This window comes from Xylocopa sonorina, chromosome 10 (genome assembly GCF_050948175.1).
Source record: "Xylocopa sonorina isolate GNS202 chromosome 10, iyXylSono1_principal, whole genome shotgun sequence".
Taxonomy (NCBI): domain Eukaryota; kingdom Metazoa; phylum Arthropoda; class Insecta; order Hymenoptera; family Apidae; genus Xylocopa; species Xylocopa sonorina.
In genome coordinates, this window is record NC_135202.1 from 5,966,167 (window position 1) to 5,993,583 (window position 27,417).

Sequence of the window (27,417 nt, forward strand, 5' to 3'; positions counted from 1 at the left end):
CCTTGCGAAGGGGTTAATAAACCACGCGGGCCATAAAGTATATCTAAAAATACACCTTAAAACAAACGTCCGATTAGACCATCGCCTGCGACGTTAAATTACAGCGGTACCATCGAGTCGAACCGGTAAATCATGGCTATTCGCTTGCGAGGGAAAACGCTGGGTGATATATTCGGTTCTTGTTTGGCCGAAATTTCCCGGCCTTTGCTCCGTCTGTCCCGCTTCCATTTTTCATCCGCTAGATAAGACCCAATCCAATTGGCACAGCCACCGTTCCCCCCACCCTTCCCCTAACCCTTTCTATGAATTATAGAGCCTTTATAATTCACAGTATTACGGATCCGTGGGTGGATCTTTATTGTCTGGAAAATATCGCTGGCCAGAAGTTTCGAATCACTCTTGGAGAATTTGTTCCCCGTGGAACGCCAACTATTTTTGTTATCCATCACGATCTCCAACGAACGTTAACCCCTTGCGTGTTCTTTTACTTTCAGCTAAAATCTATAATTTCTAATATTTCCTAAAATTAAAAGAAGTCAAAATTAGTGGAGGCTTCGCACAGTTCCATGCAAAGAATTTTGTATCTTTTCCATAAACCGAGGAATACTACTGAGGAGGCTGCTGACACTAAGCTCAGAGATTATATATTTTACAGGCACAAAGCAAGAAAAGACTTTACAAGCTTGCTCTTGTCGCGTTTGAGAATTTAACGATGGGTGTCGGATAACGATCGTCAAAGAGACACCGCGATTTTCTAATTTCTACAGAATCGTAAGGGAACAGAGGAAGCAGAAGACAAAGGGAAGGCGAGAATCGGGTAGGAAGGAAACGGTGGCGCGCAAATACGAGGCGATTCCTTGGACGCACCCCCGCGGACGCGGCTCGTCGACCGGCCGTTGATAATATACGATGCAGATCGCTAGGCCCGTCCATCTACCCGACTGGCAGGATGATCGAGATCGTTGGTCGACTCGAAAATCAATTATTCGCCGGCGCACCGAAAATGCACATCAATCTTGTCACGGCCGCTCGTTTGCTTCTCTTCAGCGGCGCACATAGTTGCACAATCGGGCGTCGGTATTGGTGTACCTTTTGAAGTGGATCAGTTAACAGCGGCTGATGAGAGACGTGATGGATAACCGAGCTCAATTTTTGTTTTCTCTTCTTTTATTTCCGCGCCCCCTCCTCTCGTTTCTCTCGATCTCTACCCTCGCGATGGTTCTCTCTCGGTCTCTCGAGGAACGATCTCGTAGAACGATCGAGAGAGATCGTTACTGGACGCGAAGCAACGAGGTGACTCGAGAAGAAGGACTCGCGTCTCGATTGGGGTTGCTGTTGCGAATGTTGTCCTCTTTCGATGAATTTGACTACCCCCATTTTACAGTATCCGCACGTAAATATGCAAGCATTAATTAATAATAAGAAATTGCATAATTTCTGGTCAAAACACGACCTTTGAGCTAGCATAAAAAAAAAAAGAATTTGAACTCGAATCGTTCAACTACACACGGTTCTTCGACTCGAGGTACAAAATAAAAAGAGAAGAGAAAAAGAGGGGAAAAGTTCACAGGGAGGCGAAGGCGATCTGTTTTTCGTTCGAAGAAACTGTCGATGCCACAATGGCACATTAATTTCGCCGCAAAGCGAAGAGGAGCGACGTCCCCGTCTAAAAGGAGGGAGCAAAAAAAGGCGAGCAGGATCGGTGGATCTATCGAGTGTTACGGGCGTTTTTTCCGCCGCGACGTTTTCCGTATAATTGGCACGGACGTTCCACGTTGTAACGGCAAAAACCGATCGTGCCACGGCGGCGGGTCCCTCCGCGTCGCCCTCCTCGAGCGACGCTGAGGAATCGGCCGTCGAGCGACCGTTCGCGTTTCAATCGAGCCACGCTCGACCGAGGACTGTCTTTTTTACTGTACATCGTCCAGTCGAGGAATCATTGCGAGGGAGAGAGAAAGAGAAAGAGAGAAACGAATACAGTCAATTAATAATGTTTATCGTCACGAATGAAGGAAGCAAAGGTTCAAGCGCGGTGACTCGAACAGGTTTTAAATTTTGCGAGCAATGATCGAACTTTGTTAGCAGTGTTTATGATCGTGAGTGATTTCAGTCGAACTTGAGTCTTCGCGTGGGCTGAGTTCGAAAGACGTAACTTCAATTAGTAATCTATAAACACAGTAATTATCCCTCAAACCACACGTCAGCCATCTCGACTCACAAAACACCAAACACTAACCTTATCCAATCTTCAAACAAACCCATCATACGCACATGTACCAAACAATCCTCGAAATGTCCCAACACGAAGTCTTCGTGTGGGCTGAGTTCGAAAGAAGTAACTTCAATTAGCAGTCTATAAACACAGCAATCATCCCTTAAACCACACATCAGCCATTTCAACTTACAAAACACCAAACACTAACCTTATCCAATCTTCAAACGAACCCCGTCATACACACATGTACCAAACAACCCCCGAAATGTCCCAACACCAAAGCCACGCGAATCAGTCGAAAGCACGAGGTGTTGTTGGTGGAGAAAATAAAAACGAGAGGCGAGGGTGGAACCTGGGCAAATGATATTACTTGGCAGCCGCGTGCAGAGGCGGATAATAGCGATGCCGAGGCAAAACAGCTCCTCGTGATTGCCGATCGGCTTACGAGGACGAGACTTAAAAGCTCGAACGAGAATCAATTGCATAAGCCTGTAAGGCGTTAGAGAAGTCAGCCGAGCGTGCGCGCGGCACGTGAGCCTCTCGTCGCCCCGTTACACGCGTTACAGCGAGGCCTCGAGTCGGCCATTCGACTGGGACCATTCGATTTCTGCGCCCCTTTTTTGTCCCGTTCTCCTCGCGTCCCGATTAATACGAATCGCGGTCGCGGTGGTCGACGGCTCGTCCGGCTCGAGGCTTCTTTTATTCGCGACGGTGTCCGCGGCTGCTTTTTGCGTAATTAGGGGAGCGTCGTGTGGTGGTTCGCGCAGGAGTTGGGGGATGCTCGATGGCTCTGGGAATGTTTCAGTCCTGCTGGTGCCAATGAGCGCCCAGAGGCACCCAATTCGAGCTGAATTTATGCATTTTTTAATTTCGTGAAGTAACATTCGAACATTTTTTATATTTTTCTCAAGCATTGGATGTTGGTAGTTTCAAGTGTCTGATGTAAAAATGTGCGAGTTTACGCGGGAGTCGAAATTGCACCCAACTCGAGTATCAATGGTAGCAGAAATCTCGCAAGATTTATTTTTTAAATTTTCACAGTTCGACGATTTTAATTTCGAAGGAATCATTGAGAGAGAGAGAAACGAGTACAGTCAATTAATAATGTTTATCGTCGCGAATGGAGGAAGCGAAGGTTCAAGAGCGGTGACTCGAACAGGTTTTAAATTTTGCGAGCAACGGTCGAACTTTATTAGTAATATTTATGATTGTGAGTGATTTAAAAATGTGCGAGTTTACGCGGGAGTCGAAATTGCACCCAACTCGAGTATCAATGGTAGCAGAAATATCGCAAGATTTATTTTTTAAATTTTCACAGTTCGACGATTTTAATTTCAAGCAGTTTTAGAAGAATAGAATTTTATTTCCTGCAAAATTTTTTCTTCAGTTAAATCCGTCGTTTTCGAAAAGCTGCGACATCGTGATTCTTCCAATGGCGGGGTGCGATCCGATTTATTAAAAGATCCGGAATTCTTCGATCGTGCCAAGCGTGGCCACAGCCAAACCGTCTGCCCGCGCAAAAATGGAAACGCGTATTAATCCTTTTCCTTGAGCCTCCGTGAGTCAGCCAGGTAACGACGCGATGGACTTTTTATGAGTCATGAAACGTTCCGCGTCGAGGCAACGGCGAGCTTTCCGCGCGCGGGATTAACAGCGTTTAAATACGTCGATTTTCACCGATAATTCGCCCCCCCCAGCTCTCAGTTCCGCGGAAAAAACTTTCCCAACGCGGCGATTCCTCGAACCGCGGCTCACTTCGCGGGGAAATTCGTTTCGAGGCGAATTACACCGCGTTATCGAGCGATCGACACGTTTTCTGTTAGTCATCGCGCGATTCTGCTTTCTACTAAATTACACTTAATTGTTCGACATCCATTTTTATATAACGCGTCGTTTGCATAACGCCGTTTCTCGCGCGAGAAAATCGCTGCGCGGATCTACGAGAACGAACACCAACGAAGTTATTCCAAATATACGATTGAACAACTATCTTTTCCTCTAGTCTTTCGACAGAAAGTAGCAAAAAATGTCTGCTTTAAAAATTGCAAAGCTGAGTAGGGGATGGTGAGTCACAGCTTTTTTAAGAACTCGTTCTACGATAATACTCTAGTGACTAACAGCGATAATTGTATTTTTACGAGACCGTGTAAAATTCGGTTTTACTGTGTACATAAAAAAAAACTGTGATTAATATCAAAGAAATTTAGAGAGAGAGAGAGAGAGAAAGAGGAGTGAAAAGTAACTCGACAATGACAATGTGGAGTAGGAAAGAAATTCGGAAAAATCGCTTTCCCTTTTCTCTCTGTCGCTATTTTGGTTCTCTCATTCTTCTCGGTTTAATTAAGAAGAAACTCGCGGCTACGCCACTGGCGACCTGCATCGATGTGTACACCGTGCCGTTGCAATTGCGCTCTCGAGTGCATCGAACCCGTGTAGGTGAAAGTGAACCATAGCGGTTCCCGTACGTTCGCCCGTTCGCCAGGAGCCGAGGTTCTTTGTCGAACACCGTCGGTCCAAAGGTTAAAATCGAGACGCGCGAGGACGGATCGTTTCTAATCGGTGATTTTCTCAAATCTCGCTGCTCTCAGACCTGTTGCGTTCCGCGTTAATCGTCCTACGTGTCTCTCAAACAATTCGAAAAATGATCCTCGTCAACTATTAAATCTTGCCATTAACGATCGCTTATGAAATGATCCTCATCAATAATTCAATTTTGCCATTAACAATTGCTCATTGAAGATATTTCCAAATACAAGTTTGTTCGATCGACTGTAAAAATATTTTAATTATTATTTTTTTTTTTTTATAATCGTACGCAACGTGTTCTTGCGCGAGACTATCGGTTTTGGTATTCTTGGCGAGCGCAAAATGTTGCACGAGTTCGCGAATGCATCGCGCAGGCTCGATGGAGGAGATTCCATCCAGCGTTTTCCCAGACGAAATCAACTGCACGCTCGTGTATGATAATTAATATACGAGAATAGTTGGAGGCGCGGTGTATTTATAAAATTTATCGAACGCATCGGATTCCAGTCCGTCGTGTACAGATTGAACCCTCCTCGTCTGGAATTCATCATTACCCACGGTCTGTCTGGTAATTACTCATTTGCGTTGTTAGGATATCACTACGTGTCTACAGCCACCGGCAATTACGTCGAGATCAAAAAAAGTAATTAACAGAACACACTGTTAATTTGTACGAAATTATTTCTGATTAAAAAAAAAAAAAAAGACTTTAATACACTGTCTTTTTTAAAACGATGACTAAGTAACGAAGAGGGCAGCACACTCTTTGTCAGTTAGCATTAACCAAACTTGAAGTTAAATGGACGATGTTTAATTTTTACTGAGCGAGAAAAGGGACTGGACCTTTGCTTCGAGTAAAGAGGATTTCAGGGTTGATTCAATTAGCCGTGGAATTTTTAAAGCGCGTAATTGGTCCTGGTGAACGGGTGCAGCAACCCTTATCCCGTAAGGCGGTATCTAATCGCGGACGATTTAATCAGTTGTAATTGACTACCGTAACTCGACGTGTACAGCGGTTTCTAACCACACGTGATTATAGTCACCCTTCTTACGTAACGTTCGCTCACCGAGCCTGCAATATAGTCGGCTTTCACAAATAGCTTCTCGCAAATAGCATGCGACTGCAAGTGGTCACAGTCACCTATGCGCGCGCGTACGCGTGCAAATGTTCGCGAATAAAGTAATTAGGAGGTATAGGTGACTGTGGATGATCGCAGTCGGTCTTCTCGTCGTAGCAATGCCACAGCGATCGATAATACCTTGTAATCAGTTCTGGGTACACTTTTCGAGTCCTCGAAAGCATCGAGGGCGACGCGTTTCAAATTCCAAAGAAAGGTTCTCTATTCGCGAGCTACGCGGTTTTTAGTCTACCATTAAATGCTAAATTCTTCATTACAAACGCCATAACTACTCTAGTTGTTCGAGTCTGGTGTTTAAAGAATTTTATGAGAAACTTTAGCAAGGGGTAGTTTTCATAGGTTCAAGAGAGTAGCCAAAGATGAGACATGAAAGTAACACAAATAATTCACTTTCTATGAAAAACAGCTACAGAAGAAAATTGTAAAAATAATTGAGATAGAATTGATAGAGTAACAATATATATGGTCGTACTAAAATACTTCATCGTCACTTGAGCTCAGCGCTAGAATTAAATAATCATCGCTCGCACGATTCTCTGAAATCCAATCGTAAGCAAAAAGGTTAGAGAAATTTTCTTTAATTACTATCTCGTATTTGTTTAACTATTGCTGGTCGCGAAAACTGGAGCAACCCTCGCATCCGTTTAAACCGCGCGGATGTCACGTTTAAAAGCCGCGTTCAGCGACGATGACCGGAGGAGCTGTTTGGACACGGAACATTGGGGCTGCGGTTTCGTCACGATATTCAGACCGGAATTGTCCGACTTATTTCAGTCATTGAGACACGTGCTTAACAGATGCTAACGAGACTGCACCAGCGGAGATTCTCGAGTCCGCCCTCGGTCTAACGAGGGGAAAATAAGTCTGTGAATTTTACTTTCGGACGCTCGTCGCTGGCTTTTATTCGCTGAAGGAGCTTTGTCGAGGGACACGCGTTACGTAGTCTTCGTCTCAGCAAGGAAAAGGACATTTTTAAAATTCATTATTTCTCAGAATTTCAAACGCGTAATTTCAATTTCTCCACTTGGATGAATTAGAGCTGCTTTTTATAGCCTCCGCAGTCTGGCGGAATCACAGTTTCATAATTTGAGTGAATTATAACTTCGCAGTTTGGCTGAATCGCAAATACTTTTGGTGACTCCATTATTTGGGTGAATTATCGCGGTTCGAGTGAACTAGATGTAAACTTTCTCACACTCTCGTCGATTCTAGGTTATCGCGAGACTGAAAGTACCGTTTCTTTGGGAATTTTTCTACCATTTACCATTTGGAGAATTGCAGACGCTTGCGAGTGTCCAGGAAGTCGAAGGCAGCTGGGCGAGTGTCTTATCATCGTGAACAAGGGGTGAGAAAATAAAGGCTACTCGCGAGGAATTCGAAACAAGCCTCGGAAGGACTCCACGCAGGTGCGAATCGATGGACACGTGCGTTCCTCAACCCTTTGCTATTTTTACACCGTTCGCGCCATCATTGTTGCTGATAACGAGAGTCGTTACACGCAATTCATTTGTGCCCCCATCGCGAAGTTCGTCGCAAGATTGCAATAATTATTAACCTCCCTGAAAAAGAAGAAATGCAATACAAATAGTAAAAGAATGGAATTTTCAAGAATCCTTGTAAATTTGTATAATTTGATCGCACTGCGTTTGAAAATTGTATATTTTTATTACGTAGAGTTATCGAGTAACCAAATTAAAAATGATTGATAATTGCGTTTCAGTGTACGAGGGTTGTTTTCTGTATTAGTTCGAGAGCGTTGAGGTATTGGAATAAATGTAGCCATTTTCGTTTTCGAGATACCTTAAAAATAATGTTCTCTCTCTCTCTCTTTGTCGCAAGATGGTGGGAATTATTTCGAGAACATTATGTATCGTCACTGTCCGATATCGCGCAGTCGTAAAGATGCCCTCGACGCTGATGGGTCGATTCATCTATAATCCACGGTCGAGGAATTCTCACCGGAACTGGAGGCGCCATAAATTTTGTCACCCTTGTTGGGGGTGTTTTCCTCGTAGATCATTTTTGTTTCGTTAGTTGGAATCTTGCGGAGTGTTTTTCGGATTCTGGGAATATATCGCGGATACTTACCGCATCTTCCTGCGCGAGGCTTATTTATGGACTCGAAGGATGTAGCAATTTGTAAATTTATGCGTCCGACCCCATGAAATATCGCGCAGAATCGAAAATAACAATTTCTGACGCGAATGGCCTCGAAACGAAATTGTAAGGAGCGAACAGTTTAATCGTTTCGTTAACAATTTCGCTTTCAACCCCTTCAAATATTCATTAAATAAAGAACTACTCCAAAACTTTAACTACCATCACAATATCTACATCGTCGCCAGAAAATTTCCAAATATCAATGTTAAAAATTCTCATGCGCAAATTAAACAAAGTTACACTGGCAAACAAAAATCCTCAACCTCTAGCACCCTGAAGAAAATACTCAAAAGTCCCCAAATTTCCAAATGTCAATTTTAAAAATTCACGTATACAAATTAAACAAAATTACACTTACAAACAAAAGTCCTCAATTTCTAACATCCCTGAAGAAAACGCTCGAAAGTCTTCGATGCAACCATCCACGCCAAACGATTGACTCGATCGACCGCAAGAAAGTCGATGGACCCCGTTCGCCGTGAATTTTCGAAAAACGACTGCAGGAGAACTCGAGAAGGCGGTGGTGGACGATGGTCGGGCCGTTATTTTGGCCGAGACAGGACGCTCGACCATGCGTCGCGTGATCCTAATGAAGGCACGTGCTGCCCGGGCCAGCCTCCTTTGTTGGCCGCGCGACACGTCGCCTCTTTGGACCAGCTAGACACGGTTTAATTAAGCGAAACCAGAGCGTTACGACGGCCCCGTGTGTATGTACACGTGTCGGTGAACACCCACGCGACCCGCGTACACGGCCACCGGCTGCGGCGGCGCGCCCACCCCGTGTCGCGAGTTTAAACGCGACCCCTAAACGGACAGCGCGCGTCCCCATCGTGGTATAGCGGCGATTCTGACCAGCGAACAGCGGACCATGGATCCTGACCCGTACACTCTCGAATGAGCTGGATTAACACTTTCGCTGCCGATCTACCGGCTGAAAGTACTTGCGAGTGACTTCTCGGTGTTCTGCACCCTTTTTTTTTGGATAATGGATGGTTTGTAGCGGCGATTCTGACCAGCGAACAGCGGACCATGGATCCTGACCCGTACACTCTCGAATGAGCTGGATTAACACTTTCGCTGCCGATCTACCGGCTGAAAGTACTTGCGAGTGACTTCTCGCTGTTCTGCACCCCTTTTTTTTGGATAATGGATGGTTTATAGCGGCGATTCTGACCAGCGAACAGCGGACCATGGATCCTGACCCGTACACTCTCGAATGAGCTGGATTAACACTTTCGCTGCCGATCTACCGGCTGAAAGTACTTGCGAGTGACTTCTCGGTGTTCTGCACCCTTTTTTTTGGATAATGGATGGTTTATAGCGGCGATTCTGACCAGCGAACAGCGGACCATGGATCCTGACCCGTACACTCTCGAATGAGCTGGATTAACACTTTCGCTGCTGATCTACCGGCTGCAGGTACTTTCGAGTGACTTCTCGCTGTTCTGCACCCCTTTTTTGGATAATTAATGGATGTTGAATGTCAACTTGGTATTTTATGAGCTATAGTTATCGTCATTCTTTGTGAAACTTTGGGTCTATGCCTTGTTCTTGACCTTTTGATACTTCCTTCGGTCTGTGAAGCTATGCCTTTCCAAGTCGCTTACGAAATTCCGCAAATACCAGGCCAGTAAAGTTAGAGCTGCTTTTGTATTTGTCATTTGGTGCGAATCTCGAATCTCCTACTTCAAATTTTCTATTCTCCGTTCTGTACCCACAAACTCAAAGTTCGCAGAGTCGCTTCTTACACCAGAGACAAAACGATTTAACCGTAAAGGCTCGAACGGAAACTGTCCAACAATTGGTCCAGTCGCGAGTAGAAATTATGGGGGTGCGAATCTCGAACCTCCTACTTCAAATTTTCTATTCTCCGCTGTGTATCCACAAACTCAGAGTTCGCAGAGTCCGTCTAATTAGATCTCAGTTACGCACCGCTGGATTACAATTCCCAGATTTAATCGTGCGCCTCAGTTTCTCACCCCTGATCGCGTCTCGCAAACACGGCCAATCCGACCCTACATCCCCGCCGTGCTCGCTAAAAACTATGTTTTCCAACCGAACGCGAGAGCCGGATCCCCCTGCGATCCACCCCATCCGCTACCAATTCAATCTCCCTCAGAGCCGCGGTCCGGCACTTTCCAGGCGCGCTGGCGAACTTCCGAGAGGCGGCGAGGGTCGACGAGAGCGGGTCGGAAGTTAGTCGCGCAGCCAGTGCCGTCTTGACCGGGTGAACGCCGTTTAATTAAGATAAAACGAAATTCGCGCAGCACGGGAGCCTTCCGCGTGGCCAGAGCGTGTACAGAGCTAGAAGGGTGCCTCCATTCGTGACCGGAACCGCGCGAGAGGCCCGCGTCTCTTCCTACCGCCGCCAGGCGCCCGCCCACCCCCTTCTCGGTTAGACTCCTGCGAACTGGCTTTACGAATGGGCAAGTTTAAGCGCGGCGTAAGTTCGTACAAGTTGCCTGGCCCCCACCGGCTCTGGTATCCGTCGTAATAAATTGCCAAGCGGTACCACCGGCCGAGCCACTCCGCGAAACGTCCAATTAATCAGGGGGATGTTAATTTCGGCTGCCGCTACGGGGTTTGCCCGGGATTTTAAGCGAGCCTCGATTAATTGTCGCGACCTTTGATCGGGGATGTTCGCTACCAGTCAGATTCCGTGAATCGACGCGTTGTTAATCGACTTTTCGACGGTTCCGATGATCGTTGATGAGCTTTGGGCGATTGGGAGTCGAAGATGGATGATTTCGAGGGGTGCGTTCTGAGTTGGGAGTTGGAGGACCTTCGCGGGGTTCTGCGAAGGGAGAAAATGTATGAGGAAGGTGAAATGGTTTGTCGTGGATCCGCTAGTTGATTCGTTAGCGAGGGTACCTGGTAGCTGCTGCCTTAGGGGATGATGGGGGTTTCTCTTGTCGTATTGTTGCTTTTGGTAGACGAGATGCGTTCTTAGAAGCGAGTTAGTCGTTTTATTGAAGAAATTAAGGTTTTTGCGTATTTTTGGTTATGTCTATACGTGAGTCCAGGATGAGATCCTAAGGATGACGTGATTACAGTTTAGAATTTTTTACGTAGCTATTGAAAGACGAAAGTGGAGGCTTATTAGAATTTGGTGCATGTTTCTTGAGATCCATCAATGTCTGAAACAAGGAAAGCGCTATTAAACAGCTGTTTACAATATTTTATATTAAATGTAGAGAGAATCACTCGCAATCTCGCGAAGTTAACAGAATGATCGGAATGAAAGGACGGACGAACGCGGAAACGCGATGCACGGGGAAGAAACCGGTTGGAGGGTGGTTAACATTCCGTGAAAAATCACCGCGTGCCCTCATGAATTATTAAATCATTTTCCTGGCCATCCGGCGGCTCGTAATCGCGCAGAATAATTTTCTCTTTTCCTCGACCGCGATAGCCCGGTTGGGCCCGCAGCCGCGTTCAAGCGGAATTACAAATCGCGCGAAGTAGCGCCGCGGAAAGTGGCAGGCCTGACTGACTGTTCTACGATCGATGCGATTACGGGAACGAGTCGAGCGAAAGAAAATCGAAGCTGGTTCCCGTGGCGGGTATCGCCGTGGAATACACTCGGGAGCGAATATCCCGAGGGGCCATCGTGGGACTATCCGGATTCGAGCCGCGTAAATTGCTTTGGGGAGCTCGTTTGAACGGACCGCGCGTTCTTTTTCTCCTCTTTTTTTTCGAAATTATCTGCGGAGAGCTGGGTCAAGGATTTTAATTGATTATCGGTGTAATTTTTGAATCCCGTGGACGAGTTAATTGATAAGCGAGGAGCAGATGGGCGAAGTTTAATTGGTCTGTGGGAAATTTAAATGTGCAGGCGAGCACCAGTCGCGCGTCGAGTGTAAAAATGGCGCGACCATCATGGGTGCACGATTAGCGCTAATTGTTTGTACTTTAAGAGCGCGGGACAATCTTCACGATTATTTGATGAAACAGTTCAATTAGCTGTCGATAGATATAGTTGCAATATAATATATAAATAGTATGAAATATATATAACATCTATTTAAAAAAATCGTTCCCCTTCGTTTTACTAAATTACATTTTTAATTGGATTTGTTAGTTGAGAGTTTTAATTGGATTTATATACGACACCCTTAAAAAAATTGGATTAACAAGGTAACAGAAAATAAAATTTCAAAAATCCTTACTATCCGAGCATCGTCCATCGGATTGGTATTCAAAATTAGTATCTCGATAACTGATCCACAAAATTGCCAGCTCTTCCTTAATTCTCTAAACTATTCTTCTGTAAAAAAAAATCAGACTCACCACTGACAACGCTATTCAATAAAACCAGCAACTATTTTTCTTGCAAAATTCGCCAATTCGTCTGCGACTCAACCTTTGGCAACTCTCTCGAGCAAATAGGAGGGGAAGGTCCGAGTGATCGCGATCCAAACACGCGTTTCTCTGTCCGCGCCCTCGAACGCGGCTAATTCCATCGGATAAAAAGGAGAATCGCCGCGGCGAAGACAAATAACGAGGCGGCGGTCGTCTGGTCTCGTCTGGGCCCGCCGGTTCGTTCACCCTGCGACATTATCCGGCGTGTTACCGTAACGCTTCGGCTTTTATGTACTAATTATCGGCTTCTACGTTTCCTCGTAGTCGCCACACGGGCCGAGTCGCCGCGGCGGCATTCCTGCCCCGCGCCACTTCCGTGGGAACGGCTTTTGTTCGCTCGCTTCGACATTTCCTCGCCGCTAGCGCGAGTCTCCGCGCGAAACGCAACGAGAGCCAAGCGTTTCACGCGTGTCCTTTCGTGCTCTATCCGCTCGATACGCGAGATTTCAATCGCTCGATGGGGTTGGGGGTGGCTACCATTGAAGCTTCCTCAGGAATACACTTTGCGCTGTCGCTTCAAACGGAGTTGTCTCACCATTTGGTATTCTCTCGAACTTTCTAAACTTCGATGTTCACTTCTTCTTATCCTCTTATCGTCTCGATACACGCGTGCGTATCTAACTCCCCAATTTCATACATCGCAAACGCATCGAACACTCTGAAACCAACCTGAATCTCGCGATACAATTAAAGCTCGCTGTTCCATAGAGAGAACGAGGTTGTCTCGCGATTTGGTCTCCTCTCGAACTTTCTAAACTTCGATGTTCACTTCTTCTTATCCTCTTATCATCTCGATACACACGTGCGTATCTAACTCACCAATTTCATAAATCGCAAACGCATCGAACACTCTGAAACCAACCTGAACCGCGCGATACAATTAGAGCTTGCTGTCCCATAAAGAGAACGGGGTTGTCTCACCATTTGGTCTTCTCTCAATCTTTCTAAACTTCGATGTTCACTTCTTATCCTCTTATCGCCTCGATACACGTGTGCGTATCTAACTCCCCAATTTCATACATCGCAAACGCATCGAACACTCTGCAATCACCCCAAATCTCGCGATCCAATTAGAATTCGCCATCCCATAGAGAGCATACTCGAAGTTAAACAGTATCATCGCGCGAGAAACCTGGTCCAAGCGATTCCCCGCGATATCCGCGCCACGTTCACCAGCTCCGTTCCATCGCGAATTAATAATCGAGGATGGAACCAATCGACTTAGCGAGACGCGGCGCGCGCGACGCGCTACCAACCCCCGTTGAACCCTTTGAGCAACGGCAGCTAACCAGCCTCGGTTCTTCGCGTGGCACGGCTGGCGACTTCGACGCGGGGAATTCCGCGCCAAGTATTTATTCATCAGGCTACGGTACGTCGAACAGGCGGGACAGGAATTTCATAATGCCGGTGTCACACGGTGGTATCGATTGAAGGGCCGGCACGGTGCCGCCCGGATTCATCGGCTCGCGGCAAAAATGTTGCAGCGCTGGCGCCGCCGGGAAAGGATGTCAAAGAATGATGAGATTGATAGGGATGGGAGCGGCGGGAATTTCTGACGTGGAGGAGGTTTCTTCCCGCGTTACGATCTCGCCGTGGAACGGTGTTTTTCCTCGAATCGCTCGCATTCTCGCCGCAGGATTTCCTTCGTGACAGAAGTAACGTCGTCCCGTTGTTAGCGTTCAATTACGCCTCGTGTAATCCCCGGGGGAAACGATACCGTGGACGATCCTCGAGCGATCTCGAAGAAGCATTCCTTAGTAAAGTATAATTCGAGACACTCCAAAGTGGCTGCGAGTGTAGCCTCGATAGCGGCGAGCAACGATTAGTAATGGTCAAGAATGTACCATTTTGTTGGATTCGAATTCTTGCTTGGTAGTTTCGTACCCATAGAACGCTTTAGAAGTGTTAAGCTTTTACACTTGGATGTCCTCTTTGATTAATGATCGCAGAGGTTAAACTCATTTCATCGCAGCTTTTGAGAAACTTGTGTTTCTCTGAAGTTTTCTATCGAAATGGAAATTTTCTGTTGCTGAGAATAAGTAGCGGTAGAAAGTATTGTTGAAATATTGCTATTTATCGATGTTCACATTTACTTTTTAACGCTTTAGTCAAAGAACCACGATATCAACTTCACGTGAAGGAAAATTCCACTTTGCAATATTGCGATCTTCCAACCTAGTTCCTCTATCCCGCGTTAAATGCACAGACTTCCAAAACACACATTCTTCTAAATCCTCCTCGCATAGTTAGCACACAGTGCCACGATAAAAGCGTCGATAGAAGGGGAGCGTCTCGAATATTTTCGAAATTTCCCTCGCACGACCGCTGTGTCAGCTTCGTTGACCGTCTCGACGCGGCTCCACGAGGATCGAGCCTGGGCGTTCGCGAGTCGCTGGACCGTGAGACCCTCCGTGCGAGCCGCGGGTAAAAATAATGGGTGGAAAAGCGTGGAAAAACATCGAGCCGGGTGGATGAATTCTGGCGGACGGACACGGGCCTCCTTTAATAATTCAAACGAACCGATTACGCGTCCCCTGTGGCGGGGACGCGTGGACCTAGTTAGAGCGGGATTACGGGACGCGGAGCGTTCGGTTTTCAGCCCCGCGCCTCTAAGCCGCTTACGCCTTTTCGTCTCTAACGCGTTCGACTGTTCCAGCGACTGTTCTGTACGAATTCGACGCGAACGAAAATCGTCTGCTCTTCGATCTAAGAAATAATTTCGTGGCATCAAACAAACCTCTGAACGCAAATCGATCATTTTTTCATCGAAAATACCAGCTTCTTAAGTTTGCTGTTTCTAAAACACAGTGTTAGATGTTAGAAGAGTAGATGTTAAATTCTCCTGTACGAATTCGACGCGAACGAAAATCGTCGGTTCTTCGATTTAAGAAATAATTTCGTGGCATCAAACAAACTTATAAACACAAATCGATCACTTTTCCATCGAAAATACCAACTTCTTAAGCTTGCTGTTTCTAAAACACTGTGTTGTTAGTAGATGTTAATCAAAAGTCAATGCATTTGGTGTTTAAACAGAGAACAGGAGGAGTGTTACGTAAAAGGACCGATTTCCACCCCCTTCGACGCAGCGACTGTACCTCTCCCTTTCCCACGGTGAACAATTCGTTTATCCAGAACTGGTTTCCGTCGAGCCCAACTCATGGCAAAGTCGAACAGCCACGGTTACTCGAGAGCTCTCTGTTCGTGTCATATTTGCGTAACGTTCCACGCCTCGACGATTTTTCGTCCCGTAGACGAGCCACGATCGCCTCCTCGCGCTGAAAAAGGGTTAGAGGGTGGTTTTTTCGTCGGATGACTCGCGCTGGACAGCTGTGTCGCGAAATCGAGTGCCGCGGGTCCGTTCGACGGCTGTAATTAATTTCGAGCGTTGTTGTCGCGTGATTTAGTGGCCCCCCGTGACTCCGCCCCTGGGCGAACGGCAAAACTAATTGCAATTACTGTAATTACCGCGCGTTGTTGCTCGCGAAACGTCGACGAGCTTCCTCGTAGCCGTGCACAGGAATTTAAGAACCACTTCTCCCTTTTCCACCCTTTTTTTCCCAAACTCTCACCCCCTGCTTTAAAATATCTGCTTCAGTAAAACAAATATTGATTCTGTGTGTGCTTTGTGCGGGGGATTTTAGCGGTGTTTGTCTATAATAAAATGGAGAATAGTTCCCATGATGTTGTCTCCGGAAATTGAAGTGGATCATGGATTCGAATAATATGAAATCCGCGTCTCGTTTTAATATTCCTCGCGGAGATAATATTACACCCCCGCTAGCTAACTTTGAGGGATTCAAGGCTTTTTTTCCGAGCATACACGCAAAGATTGCAGCTCTTCCTATTCGTACCCACGACGAACTCTCGAAACACGAAATTCCTCTCCCACCTCTATTAACGAACTCTAAAAAAGTACATCTTCTCTGCGAAGTTCCAGGAGAGATCATTTTTTAGACACGTGGTACGTTTCGATACGAACTTCCATTTTGTATCTCAACATCCTCCTGGTTTTCTCGAAACAGAAACGCATACGAATCGCCGCATTTTGATTAACCATCAAAAGTATAAAATGCTCCACTAAATTAATGTTAAACTTCGACCCACATAATCGCCTATTTTATAAATATCAAGATGGACACTACGTGTTGGAATTAATTTCGAGGGCAAGATTAGCACCGCGAACGAGAAAAATAATAGCTTTTAATATCCGTTCGAGCACGGACACCCACGAGTCTCAGCTCGTCCATCGCGAGGCATAAGCGCGGTGGGTGCCATCCCCTAAATGGCCGTGCATAACGCGCGCCTCGCAGCCAGAATGCATCCATCCACGGCCGCAAAGCGTCCGCCACGCGATACCACGGGACATAATACAGTTTGACGATGTCATTAAGCCTGAGCCGGCTTATTGTTTCTCGTAAAACGTACGTGCGAACGCGCGTCCCAGCGTCTTGCGCGGGTGGGGTTGCCCCGACGCCGAGCGGCGTCTCGCGGTCCACGCTCGAACGGCCCCCGTCGCCCGTCTCCATTTCTCGCCGCGGGGGCGATAAACCCGCCCGTAAACTTACAATTAAATGGGTTGTAATGGCGCGTGTTCGGCACACGTGACACGCATCCGAGCGGAACTTATTATTCGCGGACGGGGGATGAATATTCGCATCTGGGACTTTGCACGATGCGCGTTCCTTCGTTGCGAAGAAATTTTTTTTGCATTTTGCGAAGATTCTTCTGTGTCTTTATTGTGTCCATTTTTTAATCGTGAGATATCAGTCGCTAGTTTAAAGGGCGTAGATTGGTTTTGTTTTTTTTTCTGTTCAATGGCACGTGAACTGTAAAAGTTACAACGTGATAGAGAAAGGAAAAATATTTTTAATTAAGGGTTGAAATGAAAGGAGATTATTATGTGGGCGGGTGCAAGGCCAATTACAGGTGGTATACTAAATGGTTCCCGGTGTTTCTGTTGCAGGAGGGCGCACCTCAGAAATTGCCTCGAAAAGCTGAAGGTGTTGGTTCCGTTGGGTCCTGAAACCTCAAGACACACTACACTGGGTCTCTTGACCAAGGCCAAGCGTTTTATCAAGGTAAGTCTGCTAATTTACCATAATAATTACACGCGTACATTCACGCGCCACTCTAACCACACTTCGCACCATTTATCCACCCCTGAATAAAATTCACTAAACGATAATGATAAAAATAGAAACCTACGCCCTTTTTAAAAAGAACAAATATAAATTACGTTTCGATCAACGAAAGGAAGCTAGTATCACGTTTCTGTAAAGAAGCGTGCCTGACCATCAACGATCATCATCCCCTTATCCTTCTCAACCCTTAAATCGCGACGAATCTCAACTTTTTCTTAAGTACACTGCAGGATACACTTCTCTAATATCCAGAAAATAACAAGAACCAATTTCATCCTCAACTTGTCGCTGCATTTTTCAAGAGTGCCTTAACGACAAGCGTCCAAAGACCACGTCGACGCGTATGTGGCGATACACATAACGCCACCCCCCTCATTCGAGGCGTATCTCCTCAGCGAGATGAATCTTTCAAGAGAAACGCGTCTCGTCCCAGGCGAGATTCAATTTTTGCGACATCGAAACCGCGCGATCTCACGCCTACGCGCGCAACGTACCCGGCCATCAACCACTCGAGCCGTCTCCGTCGCCTAGATCCCTGGCAAAGAAACGCATTACCACCCCCTGGCCCTCCGCGACGAACCTCTCCTCGCCACCTAATCTCCGCGAGGCAAGTTCCAGCGAGCAGATACACCAGAATTGCCCATAAAAGTGCGCGTTCGTGGGTTCGCCGCGGGCGGACGATGGGGGGTGGCGCGCGGAGGGTGCGCCAGCGGTTTGAATATTTCATGGGGGTTCCGCGAACGCGCGGCTCGCGAGAATCAACGAGCAAGAAGCACTCACGGCTACCGACATCGAGCAGCCGCGTGGCTGCGGTGGCTGAGGAAGAGGAGGAGGGGAGAAGAGAGAAGAAAAAAACAGAGACGAGAGGGTAGGGGAGGGTGGATTTCTGGGTGGAAAACGGGTCGGGTAATTAGCGAGAAAGATGGCGGAAAAGATGGCCGAGTGTGAAAAGAATCGCGGTCGAGCACGGTCGATAAAGAAAAGGGTGATGTCCAGGGGCGGACGGATTATGCATGGGCGACCCTCGCGGAGGGTGCATGGGTGAGGAAAGAACGCGATGGAGGATTCGAAATTGGGACTGTCTAGCTGGGGTCTTCGAAGTAGCTTTTGTTGCGTGAAAATCTGCCTTCCTTGGATCGAATTCTGCTCTTTCCAAATTTGACAAATAAACTGTGCATGCAAGATACAACAACGATTGGTTCCATTCAATTATCGAAGGATCTTAATGATTTGTGATACAATGATTCATACGAAATATGATATGAAAGATACGATTCGCACGAATTATCGTGATCTCGCGTAGCAATAGACGGTTGCTTGTTTCCCCTCGTCCTCAGCTGTTCGTTCGATTCCTTTTTTCCTCCCTGCGGCGCTGGTTGACGATTTTTTTTCCCCGTTGCCGACTGGCTGGCAATAAATTAGCGCGTTAATGAGCGGCTGGTCTTAGACGAGCGGGGCTAATTAGTCGAGCTCGTCGCTCGAGGGCGTGTACTTTGTGCCGTGCACTCGATAGGGCGGATTTTAATGTCGACGCGACTCGTGTTTCGTGATATGTCAGCTTTGTGCCATGGGGAAGGCTGGCGCGCGCCTGTGGGCTGCAGGTGTGTCACGGGACGCAATCGATGGTGCCTTGGGAAGCTATCGAAATGCTCGATTCCGTGGTGATTGTGCTCGTTGACTATGGAACAGCTTGTAGTTAATCGAGACAATGAAATTTCGCGGGATGAAAAATCGATATCGAACAAAACTCGCGGGTCCTTCGTTTTCAAAAACTAACTACTGTACAACGCTTCGACCACACACTAAGTCATTCATTTCCAGGTGAATTTAGAGCGTTTCACCCTGGATGCCAAGACTTTATTTCAAGTTTAAACTTTATTCCTGAATTATGAGATTTCTCATAGAAAAATATAAAACCTCGCGTCTTCAACCCTTAACTTTGGACTCGAGAAAAAGGACCAAAACTATTTCTTAATCCAAAATCCAAAATCCAACTGATAACTACCTCGAATGGACCAGCGAACGAGGTATTAAGCAACTTGCACGGAGCAATTCGAAACCGTCGAACGTGATTCGCAGCTGCGAGGGTTGAATCCCAGTTGGACGCAAACAGGCATCGCGGGCGTCTCTCTCCCAATGGGAGACTGGATGAAATCTTAACGGGGATATCTAATGCACAGCCGCATAGGTGGTATCTGCAGATCAGAGAGCTGGTTCGACGTGCACGGAGGATCTACCACGCGGACACTATGCACGCATGGACGAACGATGGATACGCGCCGCTGCTCGCCCCGTTTTCTCCTCCACCCCTGGGCTGGAAACCGTGGCTCGCGACGTGGTAGACAAACACGCGTGCATCAGAGGCGATGCACGCACGCATCGCTTCGTGCAGCCTGTAATTTACTAACTACGCGTCCATTGTCCACCACTGCTTTGCGCGAGGGCGACACCTTGGCTGGAGCGACCGCGTCTCGGTGGATTTCCTTTTCTTTTCATCGTCATCGTAGCTTTCCTCATTTTTCTAGTATCTGTTGCAGTAATTTGGTTTTTAGAATTTTAAATTGCTCGAGGTCGAAATTGCGGTGGATGATCGTCGTTGAGGGGTTGAAAATTGCAGGTTTTTTTTTTATTAACGTAATATAATGTTGAATCAGCTGGTGTAGAATAAAACTTGTCGCGTTATTAATGTGGAAGTGAATTTAGAAGAATCTCGCAGCGAACGGATACAGAGAGGAAGCGAGGAAGATTCATTTTATACCGTTCTCCGTGGCCCAGTGCGCCACCTGTTTCCTCCGGTTTTTCCTTCTCTCGCGAATATTTCCACCCTCCACCCCCGCCCTTCGCTTTAACCGACCCCTTCCTGTTCTTCTTTATTATTTTCCTCGCGAGGTAAGATTAAACCTCACCCTATCGCTTCCACCTACCGTATCCTCACCTTTCACCCGCTTTCATCTTCCACTATTTATCTTTCACCCCGTATCCCGCCACCCCCGTGTCAGTTCCGTTCCCTCTGATTTAGGGCAATATTCTTACGCGGCTGAGAATCCTCAACATTTTCACTTCTCCGTTCGATGCTTTTACTTTCATCTTTTTATTTCTGTTCCCTCTTTCTCCCTTCGCCCTCTTTCTTTTCTTTTTTTGTAAATCTTATCAACGACGAAGTTTAAATATTTAGAAACTGTTCTCAGTGTTTCTTTCATGGCACACATCCAAAGGGACGTGATAAATATGTTTATATTAAACAGTTTTCCTTTTTTGGTGAAATATCATTTTTGATTTTATCCTCTGCATTTTAAGTTCGCGATTTTCATGCGAGATTTTGCTATTTCCGACTAACACCGTTGAAACGAAACGAAGAGCGAGCGATAAGCGTTGATACAGCGTGGAATCGAGGCTATAACCGGTGCAACGCACCGTGGCTCTCGGAAGAAGGAAAGTGGGACTGCGATTGCGTTAAGGAACACGACAATGGCTGGCTTCCGTTTCAGAAACGATGTCGCGGTCCTCCGTGATCGAGGTGCCGGCGATCCAAGCGTTCTTGAACCGTTGCTCGACTCTGGGAATAATAATAAGACGAAAACCTTGCAATCACGTGCAATCACCAATTGCATCGTTGATCGAAGCTATCTCTCATCAAACGTGCTTCTACAATTTTTTACAAATTACTATATTCTCATCATTTGTCGAAGCAAAAAAGTGACTCCACTAATTCTACAGATTTTCTTTCTTAAACTCATCCATTTAACAATGGACCACAAAACTTTTACGTCAGATGGTTCTCATCGTTTAAATCCAGGCAATGAACACTGCCAAAGGGTTGACGTCCCTCCTCGTCATCTCTCTGACGTCGATCCTGGCTCTCTCTCGCCTCGAAAAAAAAAATGTCTGACCACAAAGAACGCCAAGAAAGCGCGAAGAGCAGCCATTTAACCGACCACAGCCTATCCCGTATTCCGCCGGCTGAATGACATAATAAACAGCGAAATTTAACGTCGCAGCTGCAACGCTCGATTCGTATTCCGCGTGGCACGCCGCGAGCATACGTCGTATCAGGCTTTATTGGCCAGTGGGACATATACGTAGGTTCCACCTTGCGTCAAGCAGGATGCGACGGTCTACGTGGAATACAAACGCCGCGTTATTCGATCGGGGAATACGCGCGCGCCGGTCGATCGCATAATGCCGCCTCGTTCGTATTTTATTTACATTATTCAACCGTCGAATACGCGTTTCCACCGTATTAGCGGCCGATATAATTGCAGGAAACGCTCTCGCCCTGCTGAGAATCGTCGTCCCGCTTCCAACGGTGTCGCTGACCGGATACCGACGCTTTTTATCCGCTCCTCCGCCGTCGATGGATCGTTTTCTGTCTCCAACGCATCCCCAACTAGCTTCCATTTTCATCGACTATATCGTACCATAAAAAACCTACAAATTAACCCCTAGAAACTTACACATACATATACACTCATACAACCTTGATAAAATACAATCATACTAGCAACTGAACAACTTTTGTTCCTCCAAAACCATCCCCTTCGCTCAACACAAACGAACGTCCACTTTATCGAGCCGATTAGAAAGCAGACACATATACACGCATACAACCTTAATAAAATACAATTATACCAGCAACTAAACAACTTTTCTTCCTTAAAAACCACCCCCTTCGCTCGCCACAAACGAACGTCCATTTAATCGAGTCGATTAGAAGGCAGAAATCTCTGTTCGAAGGCTCCGCAACGGAGACGCGCGTTTCCACGCGGCCGTGGCATTGTTTGCAACGCGCCACGGACGCCGCACGCGTGCGTCACACGACGCACCCCCTCGTCCTCCCCATCAACTGATCCCAGCGTCGAGGACGACACGCACATGCATATTGCACCGGGCTGCATAACCCAGAAACGAACGGCCGCGGGAAAGCGCGACGGCCGATGCATCGGGTAATGAATATTCCGTTGGCCACCCTCCGTTCGCCACCCCCGCGGCGTAACGCGCCCGCCTAGCGCCCCGTTTAGCCGCAGTCCATTAATTCCGCGCGGGACCGGGCATTATTTAAATCGAATACTTTTAATAATGCATCACCTTTATTCGGCTGGACGTGTTATTTCGAGATGATCGAGTGTATCGAGCAGGGGGTGGGTCGCGTACGGTTCACCCCTTCGCGATCCTCGCGGTTAGTTTCCCGCGAGATGGTTTTATAAGCGTGTCTCGATAACAGTTCGACGATAAAATCGAGCGGATAAACGGGGAGACGATAAAACAAATCCAAGAGGGTAACCCTGAATTGGCAATTCACTTTGGCTGGATGAAGCGTCGCTATAAAATGGCGTCCATTGCGGCGCGATCGAAATCGTACCTCGCGACGCGTCCATCGATCTCGTAGAAAAACACAGAGTGGATCGGGTTAATCAGCGGAACCGCTTCGACACGGTCCAATTTGTCGTTGGAAAATTAAGGAACGTCCCAGCCGCGTTTCGCCCGATTTCATCCCCCACGGTTCCTCTTGGGGCGTCTACCTACCCCTCGACTGGGCTCTCGAATTGTCTAACCTTCGACTCGCGGGTTGACGGACGCAGCGAGCCGGAGGAAAGCAGCCTTTTTTCCTGGCAATTAAACGCAATTGTCGGTAAACGGGCTTTAAATATCCACCGGCGATGAATCGAGGGATGGAAAAGTGAAAGGGGTGAGAAGAGGAAGAGTAAAAAATCAGCGAGCGAGCCATCGAGGGAGCAAGTGAGCGAGTTAACGAGCGAACAAGTGGATAAACATGCGAATCGATGAACGAGCGAGAGAAAAAGGGAACAAGGATGCTTCGGAAGGACCAAAGGAAGAATCGCCAATCGCTGGATTAAGTTCGATGCTGTGGCAGAAGTTGATTCTACCGCGGCGGATCGGTTGTTTAAATCAAGCAAACGCACGGCTCGCCTCGTCCAAGACCTAATTCACTCTCCTCGACCGGAAGCGAGCGGAAAGAACAAACATCCGTCCTCCTCCTCTACGCCCCTGGCTCGTCCCACGGATTACTGATAGCGATTCGATTTGCCGTCGCATGCGATTACCCCAATTTCCACTGGATTTCCCCTCGGTTCGGACTTTCGAGATTGCCTTTCAGGCAACAATTTTGCCAGCGAGGGGCGGGAAATTTCGAATCGCAAACGACGGATGGGAAGAAGAATGGCCACGCGTGCTGGTCGATGGCGTAAAAATTCAATATCGAACCGTTACGCGATCAGAATTCCTCTGGAACGCCTCCTGGACCGTGAACGGGAACCGTTTAACCCCGTAAGAAACGCGCGTCGTAAGAAGATGCACGGGGTGAGATCGTTAGGATCGCGGATAAGGGGTCGTGGGTGTGCGCGCGTGGTCGCTCGCTCGTTCCTACGACCCGATACGAGTTTACAGCGAAGATAAGGGTAGTTTCGGCCGGTCGAGACCCGGTCCCGGTCGTAAAACCTCGAAGCCAGCTTAGGAGGCCGGCTTCGAGCTATTTCGTGAGGGGGTTACTTTAATCGCGCCCCTTTCCAACAGCCGTTTCGCGCGCTCTTAGACGCTCGTCCGCGAGGGTATAAATTATTCGAAATTTCGAACCCTCGTCGCATTTCTCTTTTTATTCGATTGCTGAAATCAGATGCGATAGAAGAGCAACAATTTTGTAATTCTTTTTTTTTTTACATGCAACACTATTTCATTCGAGAACGTTAAACGTGTTGTCTTGTAGAAATGTTTTGGGGATGTAACCGTGACAGTCGAATAATTCAGGGGGTTTAATTATGACGATTATGTGTATGCCATTCTTCGAAGAGAACTAAATATACAATTTCAGTAATTACATACGAAAAAGTTCTTAGCACGATGAATCTAGAAAATAATTCTCATACGGTACGAATAGAATGCTTTCAATTATCATATTTTGCATTAAATGGTACAAATAGTTCTCCTCCATCTCCAACAATTTCCAGCAACTCGTTGCGTCGAGCAGAAAGAACACAAAACTCTCCAATCAAAGGACCACTGTCCGTCAACCCCCGCGACTCTCCCTCCCGAGGAGCGCGGCGACAAAAACCACCCCCAGCGGAGGAATTCTCCGGACTGCCCCCAGTGACGCACACATTATTAACCGTACGACTTGAGCGTCGCGACACAGTATCCACCGCGGTGGACTCTTTTGTTCCACGCCCCCTCCTTCCAGCCACCCTTCTTTTTCTCATCAGCCGCGCGACTGGACGTTCCCTTTGTCCCAGGCTGCGCACTCCCCGCGGTAAGTCCCAGACAATTTTGTCCCGCTTTCTAATCGCCACCCGCGCCATTATTCCCTGCCATTCGCCGCCGAGCGCCAATTGCTTATCTTTGTATCTGCCCCGGGACTCACCCCCAGCGCGCCGCGTCTTAGCGCTCGCCTCCTCCACACCCCCGCTTTTTTCCTACCCCGTGAGAGGAGGACCCTCTTATTCCAAGACGTTCCTCTCTCTCTCCTCTCTCGAACAGAAGAAGTGATTACAGGGGAGCCGCGTGTAGTGTTCTGGAACGGTGTCATAAATCGCAGACGAAGGCCTCTCTCCTTCACCCCCGTCGTTCGGTTTCTTCCTCGTCCGAGCCTGGTGTACGCTTCGACTTTTCGACCGTCGCCCCCTCGCAGTCTCTTCTTTTTGCAGTGATTATTTACGCGACTCCTTTTTTCCTCGTTTCACCTTCTTGCACGCCCTTTGTTTCTCCTTCCAGCTCGTTCCTTCGTCGTTGGGGGTGGTTCGCGTCAGCGGAGGCTGTTATTAAAAGTGAAGTTCGCACCTGAAAAAAGTCGCGAGCAGAATTAATTTTTTTCTAGAGAGAATAATTGGTGTTTCGTGTGTTTTTCTATTGTCTTTTTTTATGTGTACAAGAGTACAAGTGAGATGCGAAACGGGCGCGTGTAAAATGGTGGAAATTCTCGGTGCCTCCTCGATGGAATCGATTTAAGCCCCATAAAAGGCTCCACCTTGAAACGTTTAATCGGATTGGCCGTCGCGGATGTACGTATTCCACGCTTCACGCGGCATCGTTATATCCGCGTTAATTGTGTTTCGATGGAATTAAACGCGCACGCGTCGATTACGGGGCTTGGAAAAAAAGGGGATGAACGGTTCTTGCCGTGTCGTTGACGCAAAGAGAAGCCTTCCGATCGACCGGTGTCCATCGACGGAGTTTGTTAAGCGTTTGACCTCCTTTGTCGGAAGCGAACGACCAGCGTCTTTGGAAATGTTCATTTCACGTTAACACTAGCTGATTAACTATTTTCAACTCCATTTTCTATTCGTAATTCCATATAAAAACGATACTTACACGATCAATTGAATAAAAAATATTTTTGTTTTAACGAACAATTAATTTCTATCCTTTCAAATTTTTCTATCCTTTTTGCTACATGTTAATTGCTTCGAAATTATTATGAGAATATATATATATAAATTCGAGGCTCGAATAATTTATTTTCAGGAAAGACTGCGCGCGGCGACAGAGCGTAATTGCACATAAAAACGATACTTAAACGGTTAATTGAATAAGGAATTTTTCTGTCTTAACGAACAATTAATTTCGATACTTACAGATTTTTCTATCCTTTTTTCTACATGTTAATTGCCTCGAAATTATTATGAAAGTACATATATATAAATTCGAGGCTCGAATAATTTGTCTTTAGGAAAGACTTCGCGCGGCGACAGAGCGAGTAACACGTTTCGTTTTATTGCGCGCGTTATCGAGATAGAGATGGTTGTACGCACGCATATAATTGAATTGCACGCATAAACTTCAGGAAGAGTTTAATTAGCGAAATAAATGTGAAGTATAACGAGTGAAAATGTGGGTAAAACTTGTAATAAATCGTAGGTGCAAATGGGTATAATTAACGAGCGCGGTTTTTTTTTTTTTTTTAAGACGTCTGGTCCTCGTTGGTCGGAAGTCGACGCGTCCGCCGAGAAGTGTTAATTGATCGTTCAATTAAAACATTTTTACGCAATCTGCGATTATTCGTTCGAGCTGATAAAATATTACGGAACGATCGCGAACGAGATACACCTCGCCGAGAGTTAATCGTGTTTTCACGATCAAACGCTCTAAAGTTGTGGTCGTAAATCACAATTATAATTGAATCGCAATTATCAACGATTGCAACATTGCTACTATTCGCCGCCTTATTCCGTGCTATTGATTCACAAATCAGAAGACTTATCGACCCTCGCGATCCGTTTCTCTCTTCCCTCGATTATCTCCTGACTTGTTTTATTGCCGTCTAAAAATAATACCGCCAGATCGTATCTGGCTCTGTATTCGCACCTTTCACGACATAATCACCGCTATTTCTAGCTGCTGATCATTATTTATACCATTTATTAACTCTATTTATTCGTACTGAAGCTGATCGTAATTTCGACGTGCCGTTATTGCCAGAAACCAAGTGAATTCTTTCAGCGGATCTCGGTTGAGAGCCGTGGAAAATAATAAACCCTGGTTGGTGAATTAAACGCGCAACGAACGCGCCACCCCTCCCATTCGAGAAGTTTAAATTATCTAAATTTCACGTCAGGAGTCCGCGAATTAGCCGCGGCTTTATTGTAATCCCTCGCGAGCTTAGCCAGTCGCCATTAATTTCGCGATTTTTCAGCAGTCTCGGCATCCGCTCGCCGGAATTAATCTTCGAAACGAAAGTCGGGACACAAAGGCTGAAGCCAATTGCCGCGAGGCTCCCCGCGACCGGAAGTTAACGTCGAGAATCCATTTATTTTTTTCTCTCCACCTCTAATCGCGTTAAAAGTATGCTCGCGATCGCTGGGATTCCGTCGAATGGGATTAACTGTAGCGGGATTTTTTTTTGTTTTGTTTTTCTCGTGTACGA

The 27,417-nt window shown here is 46.7% G+C and overlaps 1 protein-coding gene across 3 annotated transcripts in view; it reads left to right on the plus strand.

Annotated features, from left to right (window-relative positions):
* Positions 1-27,417, plus strand: part of Mxd (MAX dimerization protein) — a 166,094-nt gene that overhangs the window by 68,764 nt on the left and 69,913 nt on the right. For all 3 annotated transcript variants that reach the window (XM_076903631.1, XM_076903632.1, XM_076903630.1), the window contains one exon: positions 17,369-17,483. In XM_076903631.1, the coding sequence (XP_076759746.1) occupies positions 17,369-17,483 (115 nt within the window). The remainder of the gene's footprint in view (positions 1-17,368; positions 17,484-27,417) is intronic.